This window comes from Phycodurus eques, chromosome 11, assembly GCF_024500275.1.
Source record: "Phycodurus eques isolate BA_2022a chromosome 11, UOR_Pequ_1.1, whole genome shotgun sequence".
NCBI lineage: Eukaryota > Metazoa > Chordata > Actinopteri > Syngnathiformes > Syngnathidae > Phycodurus > Phycodurus eques.
The window spans coordinates 12,008,189-12,034,611 of record NC_084535.1 but is presented as its reverse complement, the minus strand read 5'-3'; the positions used below and the strand labels follow the sequence as shown (position 1 = coordinate 12,034,611).

The 26,423-nt window shown below is 40.7% G+C and overlaps 1 protein-coding gene across 1 annotated transcript; it reads left to right on the top strand.

The window, feature by feature from the left end:
• Window positions 1–26,423, top strand: crtac1b (cartilage acidic protein 1b). Its single transcript, XM_061690285.1, has 15 exons — window positions 1–67; window positions 4,742–4,929; window positions 6,058–6,254; window positions 7,609–7,745; window positions 11,017–11,173; window positions 13,652–13,786; window positions 14,775–14,917; window positions 17,889–18,025; window positions 22,602–22,684; window positions 22,880–22,980; window positions 23,082–23,250; window positions 24,942–25,087; window positions 25,197–25,239; window positions 25,336–25,479; window positions 26,287–26,423. The coding sequence occupies exons 2-15, from the start codon at window positions 4,748–4,750 to the stop codon at window positions 26,412–26,414; spliced, it is 1,902 nt and encodes a 633-aa protein (XP_061546269.1). The 5' UTR covers window positions 1–67; window positions 4,742–4,747; the 3' UTR covers window positions 26,415–26,423.

The following is a 26,423-nucleotide window of genomic DNA, read 5'->3' as shown; positions in this document are numbered from 1 at the left end:
GACTCTTTTGCTGCCTCTTGCTGGAGGTTTTGGTCGGAGTTTTCACCCTCCCCGCCCCCCTTCATCCGTGAGTACCTCATTCACGAGCTGCTGCCTTTCACTTAATGCAGGATGCTTGCAGAAATATGCAAAGTTAAACTTGGACATGATGGAACAAGTTTATGTAATTGAATGCGTGTGCGTCGTTCAAATATGGCATCAGCTAATTCTTATTTTCAGTGCATGACGGACCGCTGTTTTTTTCCTTGCAAAAATACAGTATTAAAAAATGCAAAGAAATTGGAAAGAGAGTAGTTATTGACGCTATAAAATATAGATTTTTCAATTTCACTATTGATATGGCAGATTAATATTTATAGGCAATACATTTAAACTACATTTAAAACGTTTTTTTATTATTAATGATGATATTTGTATTAATTGAGATAGGCACGCATGCAGGGTTGATGTAAAAAGTTACTGCTATAACTTATTTAAGATGAATGAGTATGAGTATATATGCATATTAGAATATTTTCATTAGTAGCTCACAATTTTTAATTAAGTTCATAATTCATGTCAACGTTTTTTCATGTAAAAAGTTGTTTTTTTAAATTGATGTCAAAGTAATTGTAAAAAATATGGTATTGATATTAACAGACACGCATGATCAAAAGGCAATTGGATTCCAACTGTATCCTATTGCAAACAATCCTGCAACTGACCACAAATAAAATGTATTGCCCATAGACAATGTATTATGTTATCGAAAAAAGAAGGGATTTGTGCAGTCAGTATTTTTGTCCCTGCTGGTGGTTTGAGAGTGCCGGAGAGTCACTTTGCTCCCTGATGGATAAATTACAGTTCAACTTTAATGGTGACTGTTGATTATACTGTAAGATTATACTGTAAGTGTAATCAACAAGTAAGTTAAGTGTAATTCGCTGGGACTAGTCCAGCTCTGTGTGTGTGTGTGCTCTGCAGCGGGGGTGCCCTTCACAGCGAAGAGATTCCTGTGAGCGTGTTTTGAAAGTGAACATCTTCACTGGGTCTTTGTCGCAGTGTTATCAGGATGAGAGCTGAGCATGAACGCTCCACAAGGCACATGCTGATGCTGCACGCTGCCGTAATGGCCTCTTAATGCCAGTATAAATAACCCAAAGTGAAAACATTTCTCGGGCCTGAGACGACACATTTTCCCGGGGCTATTTCATGCTATTTGACTGTTTGACTTTTATATAAAAAAACAAAACAAAAAAAAAAACAAAAAGGGTGGGGGGGTGGGGAAGGATGCTTCTTGTTCACCCACAAGGGAGGACGATAACAGGCATTATATCCTAAAAAGCAATTGAGTGCACATAACTGTCCAGGACTTCTTGCACTTAGTAAAAAGTCCTGCTGTAACTTTACCTTAAAAAACTGAGATTTATTGTTGTGAATGCAGGCTGGACGTCCTTGACTGGAAAAGACATCACCCTACCATTTTATCAATGCAGTCCCCTGTGGTTTCACACCCTCATCTGTCTTTGGACTTACTTTCCCTTCTTCAGGACATTGACTCAATTATGGGGGACTCGTTTTAAGGATGGACTTACTGCAAAATACAACCTCTGTCCAACTTTAAAATGAAAGGCCAAAACCTTTTATCCATAATGTGCACCTTCACTTAAAATGAAAATGGAGGAATAATTGGACAACTTCAACCTATCTGGGAAAACTTTCGAAAAGGTTTTTGAATAAGTCTGATGTTGAAACTGAGAGAGGCTCTCTTCTAGTAAACATACATTTATGGACCTTGCTTCTCGATAGTCAGCTGGGGTTCAAAGCATGTTGCAAGAAATGACATATTCAAAAACATGCTAATGTTAGCTTACCGTGTCGCTCCACAGTCTCCACTTTGCTGCAGCAATCCAATTTCCTCTTGCTGCTCAGTTTACTCTCGAATAAAATGCGACTCCTTCTTCGTTATGCCAAGACGTAGGACATCATCATCGTCCTCCATTGTTGTTGTTTGTTCGCATAGTTCATTCCTACTGTAGCGTTCAGTGCGATGTGTGGTTGTCGCAGTTTCCCGCAGTACAATTTTGAAGAGGAAAACCTTAGTAGAATAGACCTGAGCTGGGCCTAGCAGAGCTAGTACTTTGAAGTGGACTCTTAATGGGTCTACCAGAAAGTGTGTTCATATAGAAAAGTGCATGAGCATGTACTGTCTGACATTTTTCTAACCCCTTTTTGATTCACTCCTTCATTTGATCGTCTGACAGTAAAATGTCTCTCTATGGTTTAAAAGTGACCCCCTAATTTGTCATTATCTTCTGGTCTAATGGAGGGAAACTTGCCTTTTCTTGAACCTCTATTGTTGTTAATTAACTTGCTAACATCTACAAGCTACACAGTCACTAGTGAGGGTTAGGACGGGCGGGCATTGTCGGCCGCTGCGATATTTCTGCGGTTGTCAGCGGAGGTGCTTCCTCTCAAAGCCGATGGGCTTTTGAGAGTATTACTCAAAGCACAATGTGGTTTTTATCTTAAATTGAATTGTTGAGCGAGATGTTAAAGAGGCATCAATCACGGAGCGGCTGCACGCTAGCATCGAGGGCGGAAGCTGCAGCAGTAAAGCAGCCATGGAGCGATGACGAAGGCTGCCTGCATAAATCTTCCAACTGAGCAAATCAAGTTGTCAGCTTGTAAATGCCACTTTGTGTGTGCGTGTCTGCGCGCGTGTGTGTGTGTGTTACTTTTTGCAGAACTGTGATGAGTGCTTTATTTCAAGTTTAAGGTGGTGACCTTATGCTTTCCATTCCTCCCCTCAGAGATGTTTGTCTCCTCTCCCAACTTTTCTTCTTTTTTTTTTTTTTAACCTGCCTGAATTTTACAAGCCAACTGGATCAAGTCCTCCTTTATCTGGTGACCATTATTGGACTGTAAGACCTCAGTGTGTCCTATTATCCCACAATGACTTCCCAATTTAGAGGTGGCCAGCATCCCTTGGCAAACAACATCTTAGGTCTGTTGTGTCGGGTCATATCAGTTTCCACTGTGTTCTCACTCGGCCTCGGGCTGAGACGCTGTTCCCCGTATGGATTTTCTGTCTTGCAATTCCTTAGCTTGTCTTCACGTGATGGGTTATTCACTTTCAAAGTCTGCAGAATGCAGCTGAGTGCAAGTGCTATATCTTCATCTTTATGTCTGAGCGCAGCAAAAAGCTCGGCCAAAAATCTTCCGCCGCTCCAGTCACAATAATAGATTTGGAGAATTAGCAAAATGGGCGCGTGTTGCCGTTTGCTAACGTGCGATTTACTGTTATTGTACAATTCTCATTTGGTCGGACAGCTCAGAGAAATACATGTCGTTCAAAATAAGCACGTAGCGATAGCTTTTGTAGAGGGCGGAACTTTGTAGCTCTAATGCAAGTTGACGCAAACGAGCACAGAGTGAGAGAAGTGAACATTATAGCTCAATAGTGATGAGATGTTGCACACAACAGTGGCGTAAGCAGTTGGCAAAATTGTCATGAGTTTGGCTGCCACAGTTTAGTTTCTTTGTGACACGTCGTACAGTACTGTGGAATAGACTTCGGCCACCAGACTTGTTGTTTTCGCAATGCTACAACTACAATAGTGCAGAGACCTCTAACGTAAGTGAAAACTGTTGTATTAGTGTTTCTTTTGTCCATCTGCTGTTAGTTAGGATGCTAACTGGCAGTGCCATAATGATTGTTGGGCCCATTGACGCAAACTCACTAAAGTAGTGAAAATCGCTGTGTCACACTTCATAGCACTATGCCTACATCAGCGACACCTTCAGTGGCACTTCAGAAAGCACTGTACAGTAGAACTGTTAAATTGTACGGGCTAGCCCAGAGGTGTCCAAACACACTGAAACCAATCCATCAAGCGATTATACTATTGTTTAGTTATTTTGAAAAATTGCTACAGTGAATACAAAAAGTCTACACACCCCTGTTCAAATCCCAGGTTTTTGTGATAGAAAAAAAATTAAACCAAGCTAAATCATTTCAAAAAAAATTCCACCATTAATCCGACCTCTAACTTGTGTAACTCAATTGAAGAAAATTAAATCTTTTAGAGATGATAAGTATAAATAAACAACTGAATCAACCAGTGGCTATCCATCCATCCATCCATTTTCTGAGCCGCTTTTCCTCACTAGGGTCGCGGGTGTGCCGGAGCCTATCCCAGCTGTCATCGGGCAGGAGGCGGGGTACACCCTGAACTGGTTGCCAGCCAATCGCAGGGCACATACAAACAGACAATCATTCGCACTCACAGTCACACCTACGGGCAATTTAGAGTCTCCAATGAATGCATGTTTTTGGGATGTGGGAGGAAACCGGAGTGCCCGGAGAAAACCCACGCAGGCACGGGGAGAACATGCAAACTCCACACAGGCGGGCCCGGAGATTGAACCCGGGTCCTCAGAACTGTGAGGCTGACGCTCTAACCAGTCGGCCACCGTGCCGCCCCAGTGGCTATGCAACTCATATTTTAACATACTGTAAATGTTAAGGTCCATGTTCAACATGCAGTATCTTAGTTTTTCAAAGGAGTAAAAACAGCATAGATGCATTTGGGCATATGTTGGCTGCATTTGAAAGAGCCCTCAAATTGCGACAGTCTTTATACACTGTCAGCCTTCAGATGCAGCCCCTGAATTAGGACATAACCATCAAATTCTTGTATCCACACCCTTATCCAGGTCACAAAACAAAACAAAAACATTAGTCTGTTCCTCTTTTCAGGTCACGATGTTGTGGTTTGTTTTATTCCTGCCTGCGCTTTGCTCGACCCAGCGTTCAGAGCCGATGTTCTCAGCCGTAACCAAGGCTATGCTTCCTCCCGACTACGACAACAACCCAACCCAGCTCAACTACGGTGTGGCCGTCACCGACGTGGACGGCGACGGAGACCTGGAGGTGTTTGTTGCAGGGTGAGCTAGTCGGTGGAAATTAGTGGGGTACTTTGTGAAATGATTCCAGCCTTAATGCTTCTCTCACAGTGGTGCCAACATTGTTTAATTTTGTCCATTACACAAATTTGAACAGATGATTGAACATGTGAGTGATAGCTATCAAAGTGTGAATTGGAGGTGCACTTCATTTTCTGAGCTAAAGGTTGAAGACAAAGGCAAAAGACTTAAAAAGACTTAGACTCACTCATGTGATGATAATGGATGAGATTGGACAGAGTGCCACTGATGGAGATGCTTTGGCAAGCTTGCTTCTAACCAATGAAGCGGTGATGAATCCCTCACAGACTGTAGATAGATGGATGCAAATGGCCGCGCCTCATAAATGTCTTTTGTGCAAAGACGTCCCATTCAGCAGCAATTCTGAGAGAGAGGGCATCGCATTAGAAGAACATCATCACGGCCTTCATTTATATGACAGTATTGGCATAATGACCTTCAGTGGCAAAGTTGAGAGTATTACTCGGATGTTTTCTCTTACTTTTATGCTGTAATAGACATTTTAAATGGCAGGGAACCATATTTAGTTACTTTAAAAAGTTTGATGAACCCTTCTTTGGGAACATTTCAGCTCAAAGGAGAAATTATGGTATCTTTTTAAAAATAATTTAAAAAATGCCACCTAATTGCAGAAGTGAAGCCCAGAGTCCAAGGAAAAAAAAGTTATCACCTGTAAAGACATGAAAAGCACTTTCCCTGTGGAGGAGGCACTTCATATGCTACAATTAATACACTAGTTTGCTGATCTGTCCATATGCAGCCGACACTTGTCACACCGACGTCACGATTTGGCAAAATTCTGAACGGCTTGCTCACAGACACATGTTCAGAAATTGGTGATAACATGGGATTCGATAGTTGGACAGGAACTCCAAGGACCCAACTTTGTAAGCCTGTTTACAGTACAAGCAATCAAAAAGGCAATTTTCTATAACTTGTCCCCTTTAACTAAATTAGTTCAAAGTGATTTGTTGAGAGCCCCTATCAAACTAACACCCATAAACTAAGAACAAAACCTGATTGTATCTGCCATTCAAAGAACCTGCTGACAATTTGATGTAACATATTCAACTGAGTCCATGTTGGCAGTTACAATGGTCCTAACGTGGTGCTGAAGTACGACAAGGAGAGAAGAAGACTTGTCAACATCGCCGTGGACAATCGCAGCTCCCCGTTCTACGCCCTGAGAGACCGCCAAGGCAACGCTATCGGGGTAACAGCGTGTGACATTGACGGAGACGGCCGGGAGGAGATTTATGTACTCAACACCAATAACGCCTTTTCTGGTAACAGTACTTTTAAACACGCGAATGTGAAAAGTATACTTACACAAGAATTTCTAGTCATGTGTTAAGAAAGTCTTGTTGATGCCTAGAGTTTTTGTCAGTTGAAGACCCACAGCATGCTCACTTTAGCTTTTTAACAATATGTGTATTGTTACATGCTTCTATTGTATACTGAAAAAAGAAGAAGCAAGCTTTAAAGACGCATATTGAAAAACAAATTACATTGTGCAAAAAGTCAATACGTCTTGTGAACGTCTGCAGTTAATTAAGGCATACCAATTTTATTTCAAAAGGCAGTTTTAACCTCTCACTGCAATCAACAACACAAATCACAAATGTGAAAACTGGCGCACTCAATGAAAGAAAATGTAAGAAGGTGCCCAAACTTTTGGACAAAATTGTCATTGTTAGAAAGTCTGCCCCACAGTTTTGAAGTTCAGGGTTCAAATCACAGTATGGTAATAGACAGCCACAATGTAACCAAACATGCATCATCCAGTTGATTCAAAAGAGAGCCGCAATTAAAGCCTAAGCGTATATTTGAAATGACATTGAATTGAGAAGAGCAGCATGATGAATCAATGGTAAGCACATCTGACTCACAGTTGTGAGATTTCGACTTTGAATCTTGGCTCTGGTCTTCCTGTGTGACGTTTGTGTGTTCTCTTTGTGCATGTTTAGACCTCAGGTGCTGTTGTGAAATAAAACTATTTGAATGTGAGCTAAATAAAACTGTGATGCCCCAGAAAACAACGTTCGTCGAAGGATGAGTATAGTTCCGGAACTTGCATTAGTTAAATACTGGGATTGTGAGACCATTTTGTTTTAACAACATATCAGGAAGATACGGAGCCCCCCTGGAGCCAAGGTATGAGAAAAATAAAATGTATCCTACGGAAATAAAAATAAATAAAAAAATAAAATAGTTTGACAAGGAAAATACAGCTCCCAACCAAATCCCGACGGGCATTTTACATCACAAAAACATTTAACAGATATTTACTACATTTTATATTGTATAGCATCAATACTTGCTTTCTATGAAGACTAGATTTTCAGTAGGTTTGAATGTGAGTGTCAATGGTAGCGTGTCTACATGTCCCCTGTGATTGGCTGACAACCAGCATTTTGATTGACTATTAAAAGCAGGAAAAAGATTAGCTACCCAGATGTAAAAACAACAAATAATAAAAGCATCATTATTACTACTTTGTCATTTGTAGTAATATTAATTGGGCATTGATTTACATTTGAATCTATGTTAGCCTTAGTAGCTAGTTAAGCTAGATTGAGCATTTCCCAATACTGTATTGCCTAATGGGGGAGTTGTTTCTGCTTTTCCTTTTGCGTTAAGGACGTGCGACATATACAGACAAACTCTTCAAGTTCCGAAATGGACGATTCGAGGATCTGCTGAATGATGACATTAACGAACATAGGGATGTGGCCAACCGTATGGCCGGACGCTCAGTGGCCTGTGTGGACAGAAAGGTAAACACACGTACGTGTATACACGCGCACACGCACACACACACACAACACAACACACAACACACACACACATTATATTCACGTGTCGTCTGTGTCCATGCATGGTTGCCTCTGTTTGTTTACCAGTGATAATTCATGCCCTGCCTGCACCGCCCTCCTCAGCTTGTGCTATGACACTTCATTTGGGGGGAACGTTGGGCCATTTTCTCTCCTCTGTCCATCGGTAAGCAATGTAATTACAGAGGCCGGGGCTCGTTTGCTTTATAGAACATGGTACGAGGGGATGAGTGATGACTGCTCTTTGTCCAGTATCATTTTCTCTATTTTTCCATTTGGACCCTATTTCATTTGTTTTCTGCCTCTTTTACTTTCTCTGACGGACTCTTTCTTCGTCTCTTATCGCATGCTGCCTTCCAATCTAGGGATAAAGAAGCTAATAGTCGGGAGAGGACAGTTGGGTTTGCAATAGTTATTTTTTTTCTTCCAACCCGCAGTCCCATCTCGCTGAGCACTGATGGGTTGTGCGTCTGCCACCCCGATTGGAAAGATATCTTTGTATAATGGCGTAATACTTTAAGAGCCAGCCAAAAAGGCGATGTGTGTGTTCTTCCGTGGCGGTTCCAGGAGGCTGATGGGGAGCATGCATTCATTAAATTACATTCAAACGGGCAACAAAAGATGTGGCAATGTTGAGTAGTGGGTGACTAATCATGCACATGGCCTTGTTTGCTCATAAAGAAACTGCTAAGTACCACTTTACATTGCAGGATGCATAGATTGCTTTGACATTGGTTATCAGTTAAAGTCCCTGCAAAGCGAAAATAAAATGTAATAAAGTTGACGCACTGCAGAGGAGATTTGTTAACAAGCCTGCCAAATTTGAAAGAATAATAAAATCACCAAGTGTATGAAATAATGGCTTCAAAATGGTGAGACGTTCTCTAAGATGCTGTGAGCGTGTCCGCTGAATGCGGTCAAAACACGCCCCTCAACTTCCAACTGACAATCAAATAAATTCATACATCTAAAATCTAGAAATGGTGAAAAGCAGTTTAACACTGTATGTCCACAATTGAGTAATACACAGTTCTCAGTCTTTGTACATGTTTTCAGCAGTTATCTACAAACATGTATAGTGTATTCGGAAACAAATCTCTGAATTCACTCTACAGGGTCTTTAATATTATGGGTCTGCCCAGGTTGCTGGCATGCTATCTCTTAGCACTGTTTGAATTTCAATTTTATGTCAACCGACTTATACACTATTACTAAACCCTTTATAAAGGTATAAAGTGGCATCCTCTTGTATGTAAAAATACATAGATCGATAGATCGATCGATCGATCGACCGACCGACCGACCGACCGACAGACCGACCGACAGACAGACAGACAGACAGATAGATAGATAGATAGATAGATAGATAGATAGATAGATAGATAGATCTCTATTCATCCACAAGGGAAATTCACTAGTGTTTAAGTGATCAAGATCTCTCAAGGTCTCACATGAAGCTGATACATCGGGAATAAGTGCCATTCAGAGGCTATACTTAAATATAAATCATAGTTCATACAATTAAAAACAAAGTAAGTCAATATGGTTCCATCACCTATTGAGTCTTTTCCAGGGAGTCTGATATAGGAGCCATGCAGGCATATAAGTTAAGCACCCAGTATGCACTTTGCAAAGCTGTATGTCACACGCATCACACTAGCAATTGCACTGACAGAAATTAGCCTTGGGCAAAGACTTATTGAAAAATCATTGACTTTTAGGTTTGTTAAGTAACTGCCAGAGGCCTTCAGGTCTTTCATTGCAGTTCATTCTCATTTTTCACGCTGTGAGGGCAAGCATGCATGTGTGTGTGTGTATGTGTGTGTGTGTGTGTGTGTGTAGCCGACTCTTCCCACCTCAGTGGGTGGCAATGTGACACTTGATGACATTTAAAAATAATGCTGTATAGGTTTGACACACATGGTAAAACGGTGAGTGTATTTTCTCTTAAGTATGCGTTCTCATTGACTGAAATATGTTTCAGCTTGGTGGGAAAACTCATTGGAATCAAGTGTGTGGTCTATAAGTGTGGTTCCATTTGTGTCTGCAGGGGCTCTGACTGATAATGGAGTGTGAAATTAATCTCCAAAGGGAGGCGGGGGAAGGGGGTAAAAGCAAGGAAACTGGTAAAGGGGTTTGATTAAAAATGTTTTTTAATATTATTATTATTATGTTTTACAGTTACAGAAGGACAGAATAAAAAAATTTATGTTGCTTTTAATATGACTGGTTCCCTCGCAAAGTCACTACTCCTACACCCAAATGTAGTAGATGCTATTTCGATTTGCAGTAATGTATTTCTCTGATGCTGTACTCACTAAGACAAGAAATGCTGAACAGAACCCAAGTGAAAACTAGAAGCTGATTGGCTGAACATGCAGTGCAGGCTGATGAGACAAAACTATCAGCAGTTGAATGCAATGACAAGACAGGAGGAGCTTTGTTTCAACCAAACGGTAAAGTTGGTTCACTTCAATACACAAGCATGTTCTCCATTTTCACTGAGGACCATTGTCTGCATCTTCATGGACTCTCAGTGTAAATGTGGCTATGGCAACAACAGAAACAGGGTCAAACATTTAAAAGTTAGAATATTGATAGTCCTTTTGTCAAGTCAGAGAGGTTGAATGTTTCACTTAGCGTGGAAGAGTCTTGATGTGCATTTGTAAAATGCTGTAACAAACTGACTTCAGTGACATTGGATTTTCAAGGTTTTACTGAGCTCAAACTGTTGTATGCTCAATAGATACCAGAGGTTCAAATGTTGCACACGTTCGTCTTTCAATGAACTTTTAGTTTGGACTGTTTCCTTGAAGAAAATGAATGAAAATTGTTCAGGTTGAGCGGAAACAGGAAATTGTGTTTGGCCTGAGATGTTGAAGAAATGAAGGTTTTTCAGCAGTATGATTCTGCAAAATTGCTTTGTCTTTGTCATCGGTAGGATGCCCGCAAGAAACATCAACAGACAGACGATAAATCGAGCGCAACCCTTCCCAGACATATGGTCTGGACACAAAAATGGGTCCTGGGTCATTTTTTTTATTGGGTGGTTTATTGGGTGGTTTATTGGGTTATATTGATCATCAAGCAGGCACACGTCACTAGTTCTAGTACTGTAGTCGATGTTACATTTTTGTTATCATTTCCTGATGTCCACACATCATCTGTACCTTTTTAAACAATTTTACCAAATACAAACGTTTGTCCCCTCCAGGGCACAGGCCGTTATGCCATCTACATAGCAAACTATGCCAGCGGCACCGTGGGTCCACATGCGCTTATAGAGATGGACGAGGCGGCGAGTGACCTTTCGCAAGGCGTCATCGCACTGTCCAACGTGGCTGAACAAGCGGGAGTCAACAAGTTCACTGGTGGGTGAATATGTGTTTAGGTGTGTGTGCGTGTGTGTAATGAAGACCTTTAGGATCATCCAGCACCAAAGCAGCCATGGTGTGATTTACACAGACGTGTGCAGAGGAGCATGTGCTTGTCGTACCCATAGAGTCTAAAATATTGGCGCAAGAAATGATGAGAGACTTGAAGTAGTACCAGTTGGGAGGAAAAAAAGCTATGCTGTTGTGATTAATTGTAGTGGGAATGAAGAATGTCAGTTGGCTCTTTGTCAGCTGTTTACTCCAGTCAAAGTCACAAGAGGCGAAGGGGAAGGGCGACACGTACAAACTGAGACAACATCAATCACTACAGCTGGCATCTTAGCAGTTCACTCTACTGTGTATTTTATGTCTGACTCCTTCAGCCAGTCCAATTACAACCCCAATTCCAATGAAGTTGGGACGTTGTGTTAAACATAAAGAAAAACAGGATACAATGATTTGCAAATCATGTTCAACATATATTGAAATGAACACACTACAAAGACAAGATATTTAATGTTCAAACTGATAAACTTGTTTTTAGCAAATAATCATTAACTTAGAATTTTATGGCTGCAACACGTTCTGTGGTCCGACGAGTCCACATTTCAAATTGTTTTTGGAAATTGTGGACGTCGTGTCCTCCGGGCCAAAGAGGAAAAGAACCATCCGGACTGTTATGGACACAAAGTTCAAAAGCCAGGATCTGTGATGGTATGGGGCTGTGTTAGTGTCAATGGCATGGGTAACTTACACATCTGTGAAGGCATCATTAATGCTGAAAGATACATACAGGTTTTGGAGAAACATATGTTGCCATCCAAGCAACGTCTTTTTCATGGACGCCCATGCTTATTTCAGCAAAACAATGCCAAACCACATTCTGCACGTGTTACAACAGCGTGGCTTCGTAGTAAAAGAGTGCGGGTACTAGACTGGTCTGCCTGCAGTCCAGACCTGTCTCCTATTGAAAATGTGTGGCGCATTTTGAAAGCGTAAAATATGACAACGGAGACCCCGGACTGTTGAACAGCTGAAGCTGTAAATCAATCAAGAATGGGAAAGAATTCCACCTGCAAAGCTTCAACAATTAGTGTCCTCAGTCCCCAAACGTTTATTGAATGTTGTTAAAAGAAAAGGTGATGTAACACAGTGGTAAACATGATGCTGTCCCACGTTTTGGAACGTGTTGGAACTAAGTTAATGATTATTTGCTAAAAACAATAAAGTTTATCAGTTTGAACATTAAATATATTGTCTTTGTAGTGTATTTATTTAAAGATAGGTTGAACATGATTTGCAAATCATTGTATTTTGTTTTTATTTATGTTTAACACAATGTCTCAACTTCCTTGGAATTGGGGTTGCAATATAGCTACAGGGGCCAGGGCAACTCGCTTCTTCCTTGACAATCGAGCTATTGCGTTCGTGGTTCAATAAAAAAATAATACAGTACAGTTGACCTGTAAGTGGCATCTCAAAAGGTTGTTCCCCAATAAGAACCTTAAGGGTCGCAGTTTTTTTCCGTTGCAGCAAGTTGGTTACGTGTGCAAGGATCAATCGCCAAGTGTGTGGATGTGAGTCACCGGTCGTAATTCTTTTGCATTTATCCTGTTCAATTACATCCGGTCATGTCACTTGGCTTGCCTTAAGTGAATGATGCACTCTGAGACAAATTGAGGAACAGCAATTTTTAAAAAGATGGCTATTAATGTGAGGAAAGTTGCAATGATAATTAATGTATTCCTTCGCAACTATATTTCTAAAAAATACGACTTAATTCCGGTAATACGGCATATTTCAGTGCGGCCCTAATACCAGGGTTAGAAAACCAAAATTCTTTTTAGCTAACAAAAACGGCACGTTGTTGCGATATTGTTGCCCTTTTAAAGGAAGCGCTTACCCTTGAAACAGTTTCTATATATCAAAACCACTAACTCACTCCTCCGTCACTTGAACAAACAGCTCACATCTGCTGGGACAAAACAAGTGTGTGATGGATACTTGCTTAGTTGCAAAGACAGCACAATAAATGACAACATGGACCATTTTGGGTATGATTTCTGTCTTTGATAAATGACACCCTCGGGACTTAAACCGCGGTTTATTGTAGGCCGTCATTGAAAAGTCCTTAAAATTCATCCAAGTAAGTTTTCAGCGATGTTGTGTTGACAAATCAATCTTCATCACATAAATTTTTATAAGCAGAGGCGGGCTGCAGGAGCTGTGCCAAAAAAGTGGTGAAGGATATACAGTACTCTAGATGGCTTTTTCATCACACTGTTTTCGAAAGGGACATTCAGGGAAGTTGTGTATCAAAATGGCAGGGCAGTCACCTCACTAATGTCACAGGGAAATACCGCTCTGCTCTTGAATGAAACTTGAAGCGGCAAACGACAGTCAGGATGTTTGGACTCATCAGCATTTAAGAGCTGCTGTTTATTTTGTCTTTATCTCTTATAATTATCCGCGCAGGTGGCCGAGGTGTGGTCGTGGGGCCCATCGTGAGCCAGAGCTACTCTGATGTGTTTTGTGACAACGAGTATGGACCCAACTTCCTGTTCCGAAACAACGGCGATGGAACTTTTACTGACGTGGCGCAGCAGTCTGGTAAGAAGAAAGTTTTACGGTTTAAAGATCCTGACAGACTTGGAATAATAACTTGTCTGTTAGGACTTTTTTTCCCACCAAGTAAATAAATGAAGGTGTCAAAATCCCTCCTACATCTAATTCTTTGGAAAATCCCAAATGCTATTAATATGCAAATAATGTTAAGTGAAGTGATGGCTATAAGATGTCTCCGACAGTGAAAAGTAATTTTTTTGTGCACCGTTGGCTTCAGATTTGAGACACTTCTTGTTACCCCCAATAATATATTTTACCACAAAAACGTGTAGTGACTTCAATTACCTCACTTCATAGACACTATTGTTCACACAAGGCCTTTAGATAGCTAACTGCTGAGCAATTCTGAACTCTGTTGCTAACCAAAACAGCAGCAGCAGCAACCAGCAAGGTACATAAGTAAACGATATTAAAGATGCCCTTTTGCTATGTGGAGAAGGCATCATTTTGACTATTAGCCTTCCAGTATGCTTAACGTAATCACTCCACGTGGTTGTTGTTTATGTTCTGGGAAAAAATCTTATTTGTTCAAACCAGTCTGCCTCAGTACTTGTAATCTTAATATTATTTGAAATGTGATCCAAATGAAGGCCTCTGTAAATAAATGCTTTTGGACATTATTTGCAGGAATAATGTATTAGGGCAGATACATACAAGCATTAGCAATGAGTGGCTCCAGGCAGGTTCCCGCAACTTTACATTATTGTGCAACGTGTGTATTTGAAATGATATATTTTTAAAATAAATATAATAGTTAATTTAATCATGTACAGTCTTAAGAAAGGTTCTGAGATATACAGTATTTCACTGTCTGATATACAAAACTCTGTATGTTACAAATACAAGTGTGGTTATTTTAAAGGGATAATCATATATGGCTATGATAGCATCGGTAAAGCAGGATGTTTTTAAAGATTTGCACAATATTGTATTGTATATGTAAGTGTACGTACATGTCACTGTGTCTCGTTAGGGGTGGAGGACCCCATGCAGCACGGCAGAGGCGTAGCCCTTGCAGACTTCAACCGTGACGGGAAGACGGACATCGTTTACGGCAACTGGAACGGACCTCATCGTCTTTACATGCAACTTAACAACCGCAAGCAGAGGTTCAAGGTGAGTCCACACTTCCTGCGCATGGATCCGTATTCCATGCATAGCAACAATTCGCCAAGGAAAGGTGAAGAAGGCAAAAACAGTGGAACCTTAAACATCAAATGCCTATGAGGTGAAGAAATTTAGAATTTAACAGAAATATCTGGAGAAAAACATTTTGAAATTTCACAAAACCCCCAAACCATCACACATGATTATGATTCTTCTCTTTCCTTTACTTCCAATGGTAAAAAAAAATCTAAACGACACGGCCAGCGTCCTGGAATGAATTGTTTTAGACATTCACTATTTTAATACTCATGCTTGTTTTTACCAATTATTCCAATCACTAATTTTTCAGGCAGTTTGGCTAAGATGCCAAATATCGTGCTCAAAATATGAGGGAACACCTTTCATTTGTAACCCACACCTAAAACAAACCCTCCAAAATAATTAAAAAGATATCAAAGTGAATTTTAAGGCCATGTTGATATTTACGCAATTAGTTACAGATGCTGACTAATTGTTTTGGAGTCATCAACTGCAGTCGTTGCTACGAATAATCGATCTGAGGTGCTGATGTTAGCTTTTGTTCTTCTGCCGAATCAATGCCAAGTGAACGCACCTTTACGATGCAGATGGAGGTTGTGATTAGTTGATGAACAATTCTATAGACATCTGTTCAAGAGGTGATCAACTGTGTGCGTATGTATGAGACGGCGATGGCTGAGATGAGCTTGACTGTGTTTGGATCGGCGGAGGCAGCGCACATCCTTTACGGAGGAGATAAATGTCAATGGAGACAACTTTATGGGGTTCAAAGAAGGGGTTAATGTGTGACACAGCCTGAAGATAGTTCCATCAACATGACACACATACATTTATACATGATCTCATAAACACACACGCAAAACAAATTGGATAAGCTGTCCAATGTTTTTCCTTTTTTACTTCTTCCTCGGACAAAGCTTGTTAAATCAGAAGCCCACAACAAATTTAAGATGCCCCCACCCGTGCTAACATTCCTGCATGCTGTGCTGACCTTTGGCTTGCATAATGAAGCTGTTGTATCACTCTAGTAAACTGCTAATTAAATTGGACTGAAACAGTAGCTTGCCGCCGCAGTGGAAAGTGCAGATTAGGTCTATTTGGGCTTTAATTAAAATCTATTACTGCGCTTTTCTTTGCAATAGTTTGAACACACAAACACACATGCAAGCACATGCACACACACACACACACACACACACGCACACACGCAGACACGAATGCACCTAGTTAATAGAAAGACATATCCCAAGTAGAGCTGTCTTAATTATAGTATGGAGCGAGAGGTTTGACCACTCAAGTTGAAAACCACTGAGGTCATGCAACTCAGAATTGGACCAAGTTATTAGGAACATTTACAATGTTAAGAAAATGCTGAGCCATGCATTGTGAGCATGTCAAGGGCGATAGCAAGTCAGCTACTATCAATGTAGGGCTGGGCAACATGGCCCTAAAACAAAATCTCAGATCATTTTCGCAAAAACAAGATTTCCGATTTTAATCAGTTTACTCCCCTTCACCTATAAAAAGTATATTAGCTTATTCAAAACCAGTTTTGCTTTTTTGTAGTTTTTGTATCAATTGATATTTCACAATGACAGAGTGGACATTGACAACATCCAATTACACACAGTTAATGAAAATTATAAAACATGAGTGTAAATATATACTCTGCAACCAGGCACTGTTGCAGCTTCTATTGAAGAAAGACAAAATGCTGGTCATAATGTTACTGAAAACATCAGAGGGTTTCTTAAAGGGGAAGTTACCCCATAATGACAGGGTGGACAACAGTTTCAGGGACACATAAAATGTTATACATCAATATTGAAATATATTATACATGATCAAAATGACAAATTTGATCAAATAACTCGTTACAGACAGTAAAATCACGGATAATTTTAAAAGAAATTTAGTAACAACTTATTACACAGAGTAGTTAGCAGAGCAATGTATGGTACATGCCAAAATTAAGTACATCCAATAAAAAAAAAACATATAAAGTGAAGGAAACACATTTTAAGAGCCTTATCATTGTGCTGGTATGTGTTCAAATGCTTGACCACTTACAGTAAGACGTCAGAGTTTCCTTATTCTGCTATATTTTCATGATGACTGAATGATTTTGACGAGGACACCAAAAGCATTTTATAGTGATATTGACCCTTATATAATTTTCAATAGGAAAATGAGTAAAATGAATAAAAATAACTAACTTTCTTTGTGTTTATAATTAGAAATAAATAAGTCAAAATTCGGAGCTACATACTTTTCATTTGACAGTGACCATATCCATAGTTTCCCTGAAAATGCTTATTTTTTCTGCTGCACATTTTAGACTTTGTCATCCATGTACCTGAATGCCCAAAGCCCCCACCCTTTTCATGGCCTCCGTCGGCCATTGCCTCTCCTTCACCTTAAAAACCAAGAAGGTCAACCCCCCCGACAGGTTTATGAGCCTTATAATTAAAACATGGTGTAAATACTGGAGGTAGTGAAGGGATGCTCTATAATTCTTACCCGACTTATCACTGCATCAGTGAACCAGGACGAGATCTGTTACTTTCACGTCCAAAAACACTGATGAGGTTTTTTTTTTTTTTTTTGAGACATACAGTTTACTTTTCTGAGTACAACCTGTCCACCTTAAAATAATCTTTACAGTGAGCAGTGATCATTTGACAGATTAGTGTTTCAGTCAAGGACTAGACCTAAATCATGAATCTTGTCTGCTGAAGAAAATGACCTTGCGAGCTCAAGGTTATGAAAAGAGCCAAGTGCACACTTCCAATTCAAATAATTGATAATGTAGAACCAAAGCCATAAGGCTGATATTGCAAGAAACTGTTTACCTGGCAAACATTTGTTATAAAGAAAAAAAGTTCAGTTCACTTGTAAAATTGTCCTTTTAATTTCGTGTCCTGTTTTACTTTCTTCCCAGGACATAGCCTCGCAGAAGTTTTCCATGCCATCCCCAGTCCGCACCGTTATTGCAGCTGATTTTGACAATGACAACGAGTTGGAGGTCTTCTTCAATAACATTGCCTACAGGGGGCCCTCGGCCAACAGACTGTTTAGGTAAGCTCTCGGTGGCACAGCACGAACACTTATCCAGCACACACTGTACATCCATCCATCCATCCATTTTCTGAGCCGCTTCTCTTCACTAGGGTCGCGGGCGTGCTGGAGCCTATCCCAGCTGTCATCGGGCAGGAGGCGGGGTACACCCTGAACTGGTTGCCAGCCAATCGCAGGGCACATAGAAACAAACAACCATTCACACTCACAGTCATGCCTACGGGCAATTTAGAGTCTCCAATTAATGCATGTTTGTGGGATGTGGGAGGAAACCGGAGTGCCCGGAGAAAACCCACGCAGGCACGGGGAGAACATGCAAACTCCACACAGGCGGGGCCGGGGATTGAACCCAGGTCCTCAGAACTGTGAGGCTGACGCTCTAACCAGTCGGCCACCGTACCGCCACACTGTACATATTGAGTTTAATGCACCACATACGTGCCACATATACACAAATAGTTGGGCAACTGACAGTGTCAGTTGTAAGTTAACAATGCTTTATTATTGCCAGTGGTGGCAAAAGTACAGTGCCGTGAAAACATATTTACCCCCTTCTCAAATTTTTATTTTTTTGCATAGTTTCCCCACTTTAATGTTTAAGAATAATATTTAAAGCTACCTGACCCTGTGTGAATAACTAATTGTACCCTCCCCCCCTCTTGTTAATTAAATGAATTAATGAATGAATTTTTGGAAAACTGAGTTGATTTTCATTGACTACACCCATGGCTAATTACCTCCAGGCTTGTTTAATTAAGAAATCACTTACACGAAATAAAACCTGTCTGACAAAATGTTAAGTCGGCCAAAAGATCTCAAAAAGCTGCAACACAATGCCATGATCCAAAGAAATTCAAAAACAGATGAGAAATAAAGTAATTGACATCTATCAATCTGGAAAGGTTTATAAAGCAATTTCTAAAGCTTTCAGACTGTAGTAAAACATGGTGAGAGCCATTAACCACAAATGGAGAAAACATGGAACTGGGGATGAACATTCCCAGGAGTGGCTGGCCTACAAAAATGTCCCCAAGAGCACAGCGACGACTCATCTAGGAGGTCACAAAGGAACCCACGACAACATCTAAAGCCTCAGTTAAAGTCAGTGTTCATGACTCAACAGTAAGGAAGAGACTGGGCAAAAATTACATCCATGGCAGAGTTCCAATGCCAAAACCACTGCTGACCAAAAAGAACATAAAGGCTTGTCTTACTTTTGGAAAAATACAAACAAACAAAAAAAAAAAAAAAACATCTGAATGATTCCCAAGACTATAGGGAGAACATGATATGGACTGACGAGATGAAAGTTTAACATTTTGGAAGGTGTACGTCTGACATCTGGATAATGTAACAGAGCATTTCAGAAAAAGATCATCATAGCAACAATCAAACATGGTGGTGGTAGCCTGATGGTTTGGTCAGGACCTGGACGACTTGCTGTAATTGATGGAACCTTGAATACTGCTCTTTACCAGAAAATCCTCACAGAGAATGTTCAGCCATCAGTTTGTGACCTGAAGTGGAAGCGCACTTGGGTTCTGCAGCAGGACAACAATCCAAAACACACCAGCAAGTCAACTTCTGAATGGCTTTAAAAAAAAAAAAAGAAAATGAAGGTTTTGGTTTGGCCTGGTCAAAGTCCAGACTTGAATCCAATTGAAATTCAGTGGCATGACTTTAAAAATGCCGTTCATGCTCGAAAACCTTCCAGTGTTGCTGAATTAAAACAATTCTGCAAGGAAGAGTGAGGCAACAAATCTCCACAGAAATGTGAAAGATATAGAAAATGCTTGATTTCAATTGTTGGTGCTAAGGGTGGCCCTACTAGTTATTAGGTTTTGGGGGCAAATACCTTTTCACACAGGGCAACACAGCTTTGATTATTATCTTTCCTTCAAGAATGAAATCACCATTCAAAAACTACATTTTATGTTTATTTGGGTTATCTTTGTCTAATATTTACATTTGTTTGATGATCTTAAACTAAAGTGGAGGAAAAATATGAGTTTGAGAAGGGGGAAATATTTTTTCACAGCACTGTATGTACTGTATGTACAGAAAACGTGTAAATCTATTTTACCAACTAACCGTGCGATAGAAGAAAAAACAAAAAATGAACATTAAAAAAAGGGCATTGATCATTTGCGCATGGTCACATCACTTGGCCACATTCGGCGTCTCAACTCTTCTACAGCTAAGCATGTGTTTAATTTACCCAATTACAGCCAACACACACCTTTTTACAATGTTTAATGTTGTTTTCGTGCATGCATGTGTAAGTTGCAAAATGTGCTGTTGACCTAATGCCCCCTTACCGGATATGCTCTGACACCGACACTGCTTCCCACCACTGATTAGTGCAGTTGTTATTTACAGTGGTGAAAAACTGCACTGCATCACACTGAAAAGTGTTTCTTATATCCTAACACTCTCATGTAGCTAAATTCGGGAACCAAAACACCTCAAAACGATCAAAACAGAACATTAGTTATTTCAGTGAAATAAAGTCCAAGGCAAAAATGTCATAGCTTCATAAAAGTTGAACAAAGACATAGATTATTTTGGCCCATATTGAGATCTCAAGCATTGTTAAAAACATAGAATTTGAATAGGCTCCTATTATTGTTCTGCTAGTTTATTCCTTGCCTGGAAGAGGAGAGATTGTACATCGCAGACACACAGACTGCAGGAAACAAGGTTGTCTAACACGGCAGGCTGCTGTCACACTTTAAACAGGATGATCCTCGTGATTGTAACAAACAATCAAACCTGGAACAAGGCATGCAAAGTAACCCTGGGTAATGGTCCACTTGCTGCTTCACTCAGTCTAAAAATAAATACATTACATTATTATGATGATATAGTGCAATTCACTACACTACTGTAAATATGTAACACATTGTTAAATGAAATGTCTGAAGTGTCAATCAAAACTGAGCATTACTGTCTTTGTAAACCAGATTTTGTAGTTGTTGATTCTGCAGATGTACCTAATATAGTGGCCATAGACTATGTTTAATATATTTAACTTGAAGCCGGTAAGAATTCATGGCCAAGGATCCTTATCTGGGCTCCCACCTCCTGCACACATGGGCGACTCTTTCATTAAAGACAGTTTTAGGTTGGGCCTTCTCGCTAGATAATATTAATTAACTCAGCCGTCCAAACACAATCTTAAGATGCATATCAAGTTGTTAAGAGCTTACTTTCTAGCATAAGCCCAAGCAGCTTGAATGAAACAGCTGATGAATGTTGCCATTAGCGGATGAATCCAAACATGTGGAATATCAATAATCAGTTTAAGCCCCAGCGATTTTCTGGATCAAAACACGCCTGCTTGCCAGGTCACTGATGGAGAATTTGTCTTTTTAGACGCAATGATGGTCCGACGGGGGTCACCGCTCCAGAGCACTTGGCTCTGTTGTCGTTTGTTATGAAGATGAAGCAACTCATTTAAAAAAAAAAACAAAACAAGCTCACTATTGTGCCCAGGCTAATTAATCTATGATATGACCATCAATATTTGGCTGAACCTTTTAGCATATTAAATTATACTCTATGCATTCCATATGAAAAGTGCAAATTGGCGCGGTCAGTGCTTTTTTTCCACAAGCCATAATATAAAGTAGGTTTGTTCCTGGAAGTGATATACTATTGTACAATTGTATAAGCCACACGATACAAACTGCATCTTGTCATGTTTTTAGTTCAGAGCCATGTCAGGCATGTCGAAATACTAAGTCCTGTTGCATGAACTGATGAAGCCTGCTTGGATGAGAGGCGAAACGTCTTCTAAGACAAACAGAACACTCCAGTTGCGATCGATTCAAAGTCCTGAGAAGGAAATGACCTGGATGAATGAGAATATTCACAGGCATGTTTTAGGCGACTGCAAATTATGCGTTGCAACATGGATGATGAACCACGCCTGGACAGCGACGGCTGGCAAGCACGGTCTACGCTATGTACTCCTTTTACATAGTGCCCCCTAGTGTGCAGACTTAGATACTATATACTGTAACTGAAGTACCTTGTGTGACAGGCTATATTTAAGTAACATGTAAGGCAAGACTGTTAAACTGCGATAGGCTGGCGACCAGTTCAGGGTGTACCCCGCCTCTCGCCCGAAGTCAGCTGGGCTAGCTGCCAGCTCACCCGCGACCCTTGTGAGGATAAGCGGTTCGGAAAATGGATGGACGGATGGACTGTTAAACTTGCCGTTGGATGTTAAAATGTCAATAATGGAAAGTCGTTGTCCTAAAAAGTGCTATATTTGGGTGAAACATATGCCATGTTCAAGAAAGCTTTGTGTTTTGCGTTTGTGAACACTATTTGATTAAAATAAATCACATTCTCATCACAATTGTGAGACGTAATGAGATCAAATACTGTATTGGTTTCTCTGTAATAGCGAGGACTCAAATATACGTAAGCCTAATTGTACTGAACTCGTACTCGTAAAAGTGTTATTGGTACATAACCTCTAACGTACTATTGTTGTGGTCAGTGGGTGGATGACAGCCGTTTGACACAATGATCTCAGTAACACCGTGTTCACTCATCTCATTGGCAGGGTGAGCAGGAGAGAGCATGGAGACCCCCAGATAGAGGAATTGAATGTTGGCGAGGCTTCCGAGCCAGAAGGACGAGGAACTGGTGAGTGTGAAACAAATCCTGCAACACAGACAGATCATGTAGAGTAGTTAGAATGAAGCAGCCAAGCTCTAAATAAAGCTGCTGTGCTTCCATCTTCCACTAGATAGCACTAAAACTCCATTACGGATTCCCTCATAGTGGACAGATCTGTGGATTGTTCATTAATGTTGCGTCGTTACGGTGATGTATTTCCAGGAGCTGCAGCCACAGACTTTGATGGAGATGGCCGTCTGGAGTTGCTGGTGTCTCATGGTGAAAGTGCAGCGCAACCGCTTTCTATCTACAAAGTCAACCTGGTGAGTGTTAACCCTGAAGACAACCCAACTATTAATATTAGTTACAAGTTAATATTTTATAAAGTCCCACCTTATCCTCCTCATTGGTGTGTTTCCCAAAGGGAACCACAAACTCATGGCTGCGTGTGATTCCCCGGACCAAGTTTGGCGCTTTTGCCAGAGGAGCTAAAGTGGTGGTGTACACAAAGAGGAGCGGACCGCACACACGCATCATCGATGGAGGGTCGGGGTACCTCTGCGAGATGGAGCCTGTCGCACACTTCGGCCTAGGTAAGAAGAAAGATCAAAATGTTCTTGCAAACCTAGGCATGAGTAGTAATGAGGCGGTAATCTAGGAGAAAAAGAGGGGAAAAAAGTATTGGGGAACACCTCTTTAATAATTAATACAGTGTACCTAGTAGTTCGACAAATATTTTCAATTGTTCATCTTACCAAGACATTTCTATACTTCCAGCTTTTTGGGGAAGTCCCTATCGGATGACTTTTGTGTCCATCCAACATCAGTGACCTGACAAATGTTCTTCTGGATGAATTGGATAGAAGCTTCAAATTGAGGACCAATGTTGTCCTCCATTTCACCATATAATATAATATTACCGTGTAATGTAGTGTCCAACTACTTTTGGCCAAGTGCTGTGTTTCTGCTCCTGCTGCAACTGAGAATAATTAACTGGATAATGATATAGCTCACGACGGTCTGATTAGCAGTGAAGTGAAACATAAACATGTAATGCGATGGGAAACAATCAGTTAATTATGAAAACGGATGACATACTGATGACACGCAGATGGCGAGAAACAGAATAAGCAGAGTCGGAAAGTACAATTTGTAATGTGTAAAACATCAGGCTATTACCTCAGGCGTGATTGGACACCCGAGGGAGAGTGAGGTATCTCTGAGTGGGATTGGGGGACCGGGGGGCGGGGGGGGGGGGGGGGACAGGTGCTACCGCTGGAAACTAGCCTGCTTTGTGACAAACTGGCGCCCAGTTCGGCCCACCAGATCATCTCTCCAAGGCCTCCCCTGTAAGGCCTCGTACACACACGCAAACCAAAACAGCAAACTCTTGGCACCATCCTGACCTCATGAGAGAACTTCACTTTTGCTAAAGGCATCAGTCACTCATCACCTCTCAACCAAAGAGTGACATATGGGAGCAAGTAAAGGCAAAATATTTTAGGCACACCTGCTGGCTAGATCGCTGTCTGACAAAATAACCTGTTTACACTACAAATGCCACTTGAATTAAGGTTCTCTCTGAAAAGGGATGGACCTCTGTTGAAAATTATGTTGCTTATGGGAGCAATACAGTACTGTGCAAAAATCTGCCATTTTGACAGTCAAACCATAACTACAGAAAGGATACAGGGCTATCAATGACATTGAAGGGTTTTTATTCAATATCAATAAGGAAATTGAAAATATTTTTTTCCATTGTAGTTACTACTGTAGTATACTGTAATACTACTTTTTTTTAAACGCATTAAAAAGCATTACTGTGGGTGCACAAATATAGCAGACATAAACTTATGTTATATTTTTTCAGAAAACCTGCCAATTTGCCATCATATAAAATTGGTTAAGGGCATAAATAAGATAAACATTAAGCTTTCCACTAATTTCAGAGTATTATTACTTTTTCAATACTCCACAATTATGTAATGTCAGAGTGTATACTGTATGCAATGAAATGTAATATTATTATTGAACGCATCGATATGTAATGTAGAACTGTGAACAAGTGGGAAGCCATGTAGAGAGTGTTAAACTGTAACCGTCATGATTTACATACAGGAAAAATGTGGACAGGGTAAAATACAGTGGTAATCCAAACAGAACACTAATAACCTGCATATAATTAAAATGTATAACCGTTATCAAATCTGATCTACTGTATGTAGGATCTATTTACATTGAAATAGAACAAGATTAGCATATGGTCTGTGCTTGTCCATACAAGGTAAGGACATGGCCACAAATGTGGAAGTGTACTGGCCAGATGGCATCTCAGTTGCTCGACCCTTGGAACCGTCAGAGATCAATTCTGTGCTGGAGATCCACTATCCGAGAGACGATGATGAGGTCACCCCCACTGTGGAAATAGAGGTACAGTGGTCCCACATAGCCACATAAACCCCCACACCACTGGAGCATAAAAACTTCATTCCAGTGCTGTTTTTATAGACTCTAGGATAACACAAAGTTTCTCTTGCAGTGTGGTCCTGGCTTTGCTCTAAATGAAAATGGACGCTGCATTGGTAAGTTTAAAACCTTAAGATAGTTGTGATGGTCTTTTGTCTGCGTTATCAAGACTGGGGTCTTTCCCTCCTCCTGTGCCACCTCCTCATCCTCAGATAAAGATGAGTGTACCCAATTCCCGTCTGTGTGTCCCTCTGACCGTCCCGTTTGCACCAACACTTATGGCAGCTTTAAATGCCGTATCAAGAGAAGATGCAACCAGGGCTTTGAGCCCAGTGATGATGGGACTGCATGTGTGGGTGAGTGACCAAGGCGTCGTCGACTCAAGCCATGTTTCCACATAACGGGTTTTGATGTGAATCGATATCTGGATCGCAAGTGAATGGCATGGAAAGGTCGCTGATATAACAGCCAATCAAAAATGCCTAGTTATCACATGAACATTTACAACAAAAATTATGAAATGAGATTCAGCAGGCCGCCCCAAAGATGGAGTATTACAGTATATACAGTAAACTGTATATATTTTGTTTTCCAATAATACTTGACTATATTTTAAATTTTATATCGCTGGCGTCGGGCCATAACCTCCTCGAATTTAATATTTTTTCCACAACTCGATACTATTGGTCAGTCCCCATGTGGTTCAGATATTTTAACAAATTATTGACCATCGATTATCTAAAGTCACCAGGGCACATAGAGATGAACAACCACTCTCATTTGCACTGTTATTAAGTGGGAAATGAACCCACATCGCCTGCACAGAAGTCAGGCAGATGAACCACACTTATCAAAGTCGAGTGCTTTAATTGGTTACACTTTAATACTACACTTGTTTGACTACAATTTTAAAAAGTAAGCTACAGTTTACAGCGATGTGAAAAACAAATGGGAGGCCATCAGATTCCAGGAATGAATTGTGTTCCGTCTCAGAGGTTCCACTGTACTGGCTTGGAGTGGAGTGTTTCACAGTGCTAACATCTCTGGCCTTCTCTGATCCCTGCACCCCACTGTCTTTCATGACTAATCCTCCTTTCCCTGCATGTAATTCTGCTGTCAGCCAAAAAGGTACAGATGGTGGTAAATTCCTTCTCTTTCTGCAGCCCAGGTGGCTTACTTTGGGAAGACCCGGTCGTCTGCGGAACCCACATGGTCGGCCATTTCTCTCTGGCTATCACCCATCGGTGTACTTCCTCTCATCTCGACCCATCTCCAGAGTGGACTACTGTAGGTGCCTCCT

Excerpts from the sequence above, each read along its gene's own strand:
- crtac1b (XM_061690285.1), top strand. The coding sequence starts at position 4,748 with ATGTTGTGGTTTGTTTTATTCCTGCCTGCGCTTTGCTCGACCCAGCGT. Across the intron at positions 22,981-23,081 it reads CTATCTACAAAGTCAACCTG|GGAACCACAAACTCATGGCT; the intron begins GTGAGTGTTAAC and ends TGTTTCCCAAAG. Across the intron at positions 25,088-25,196 it reads CCCCCACTGTGGAAATAGAG|TGTGGTCCTGGCTTTGCTCT; the intron begins GTACAGTGGTCC and ends TTTCTCTTGCAG.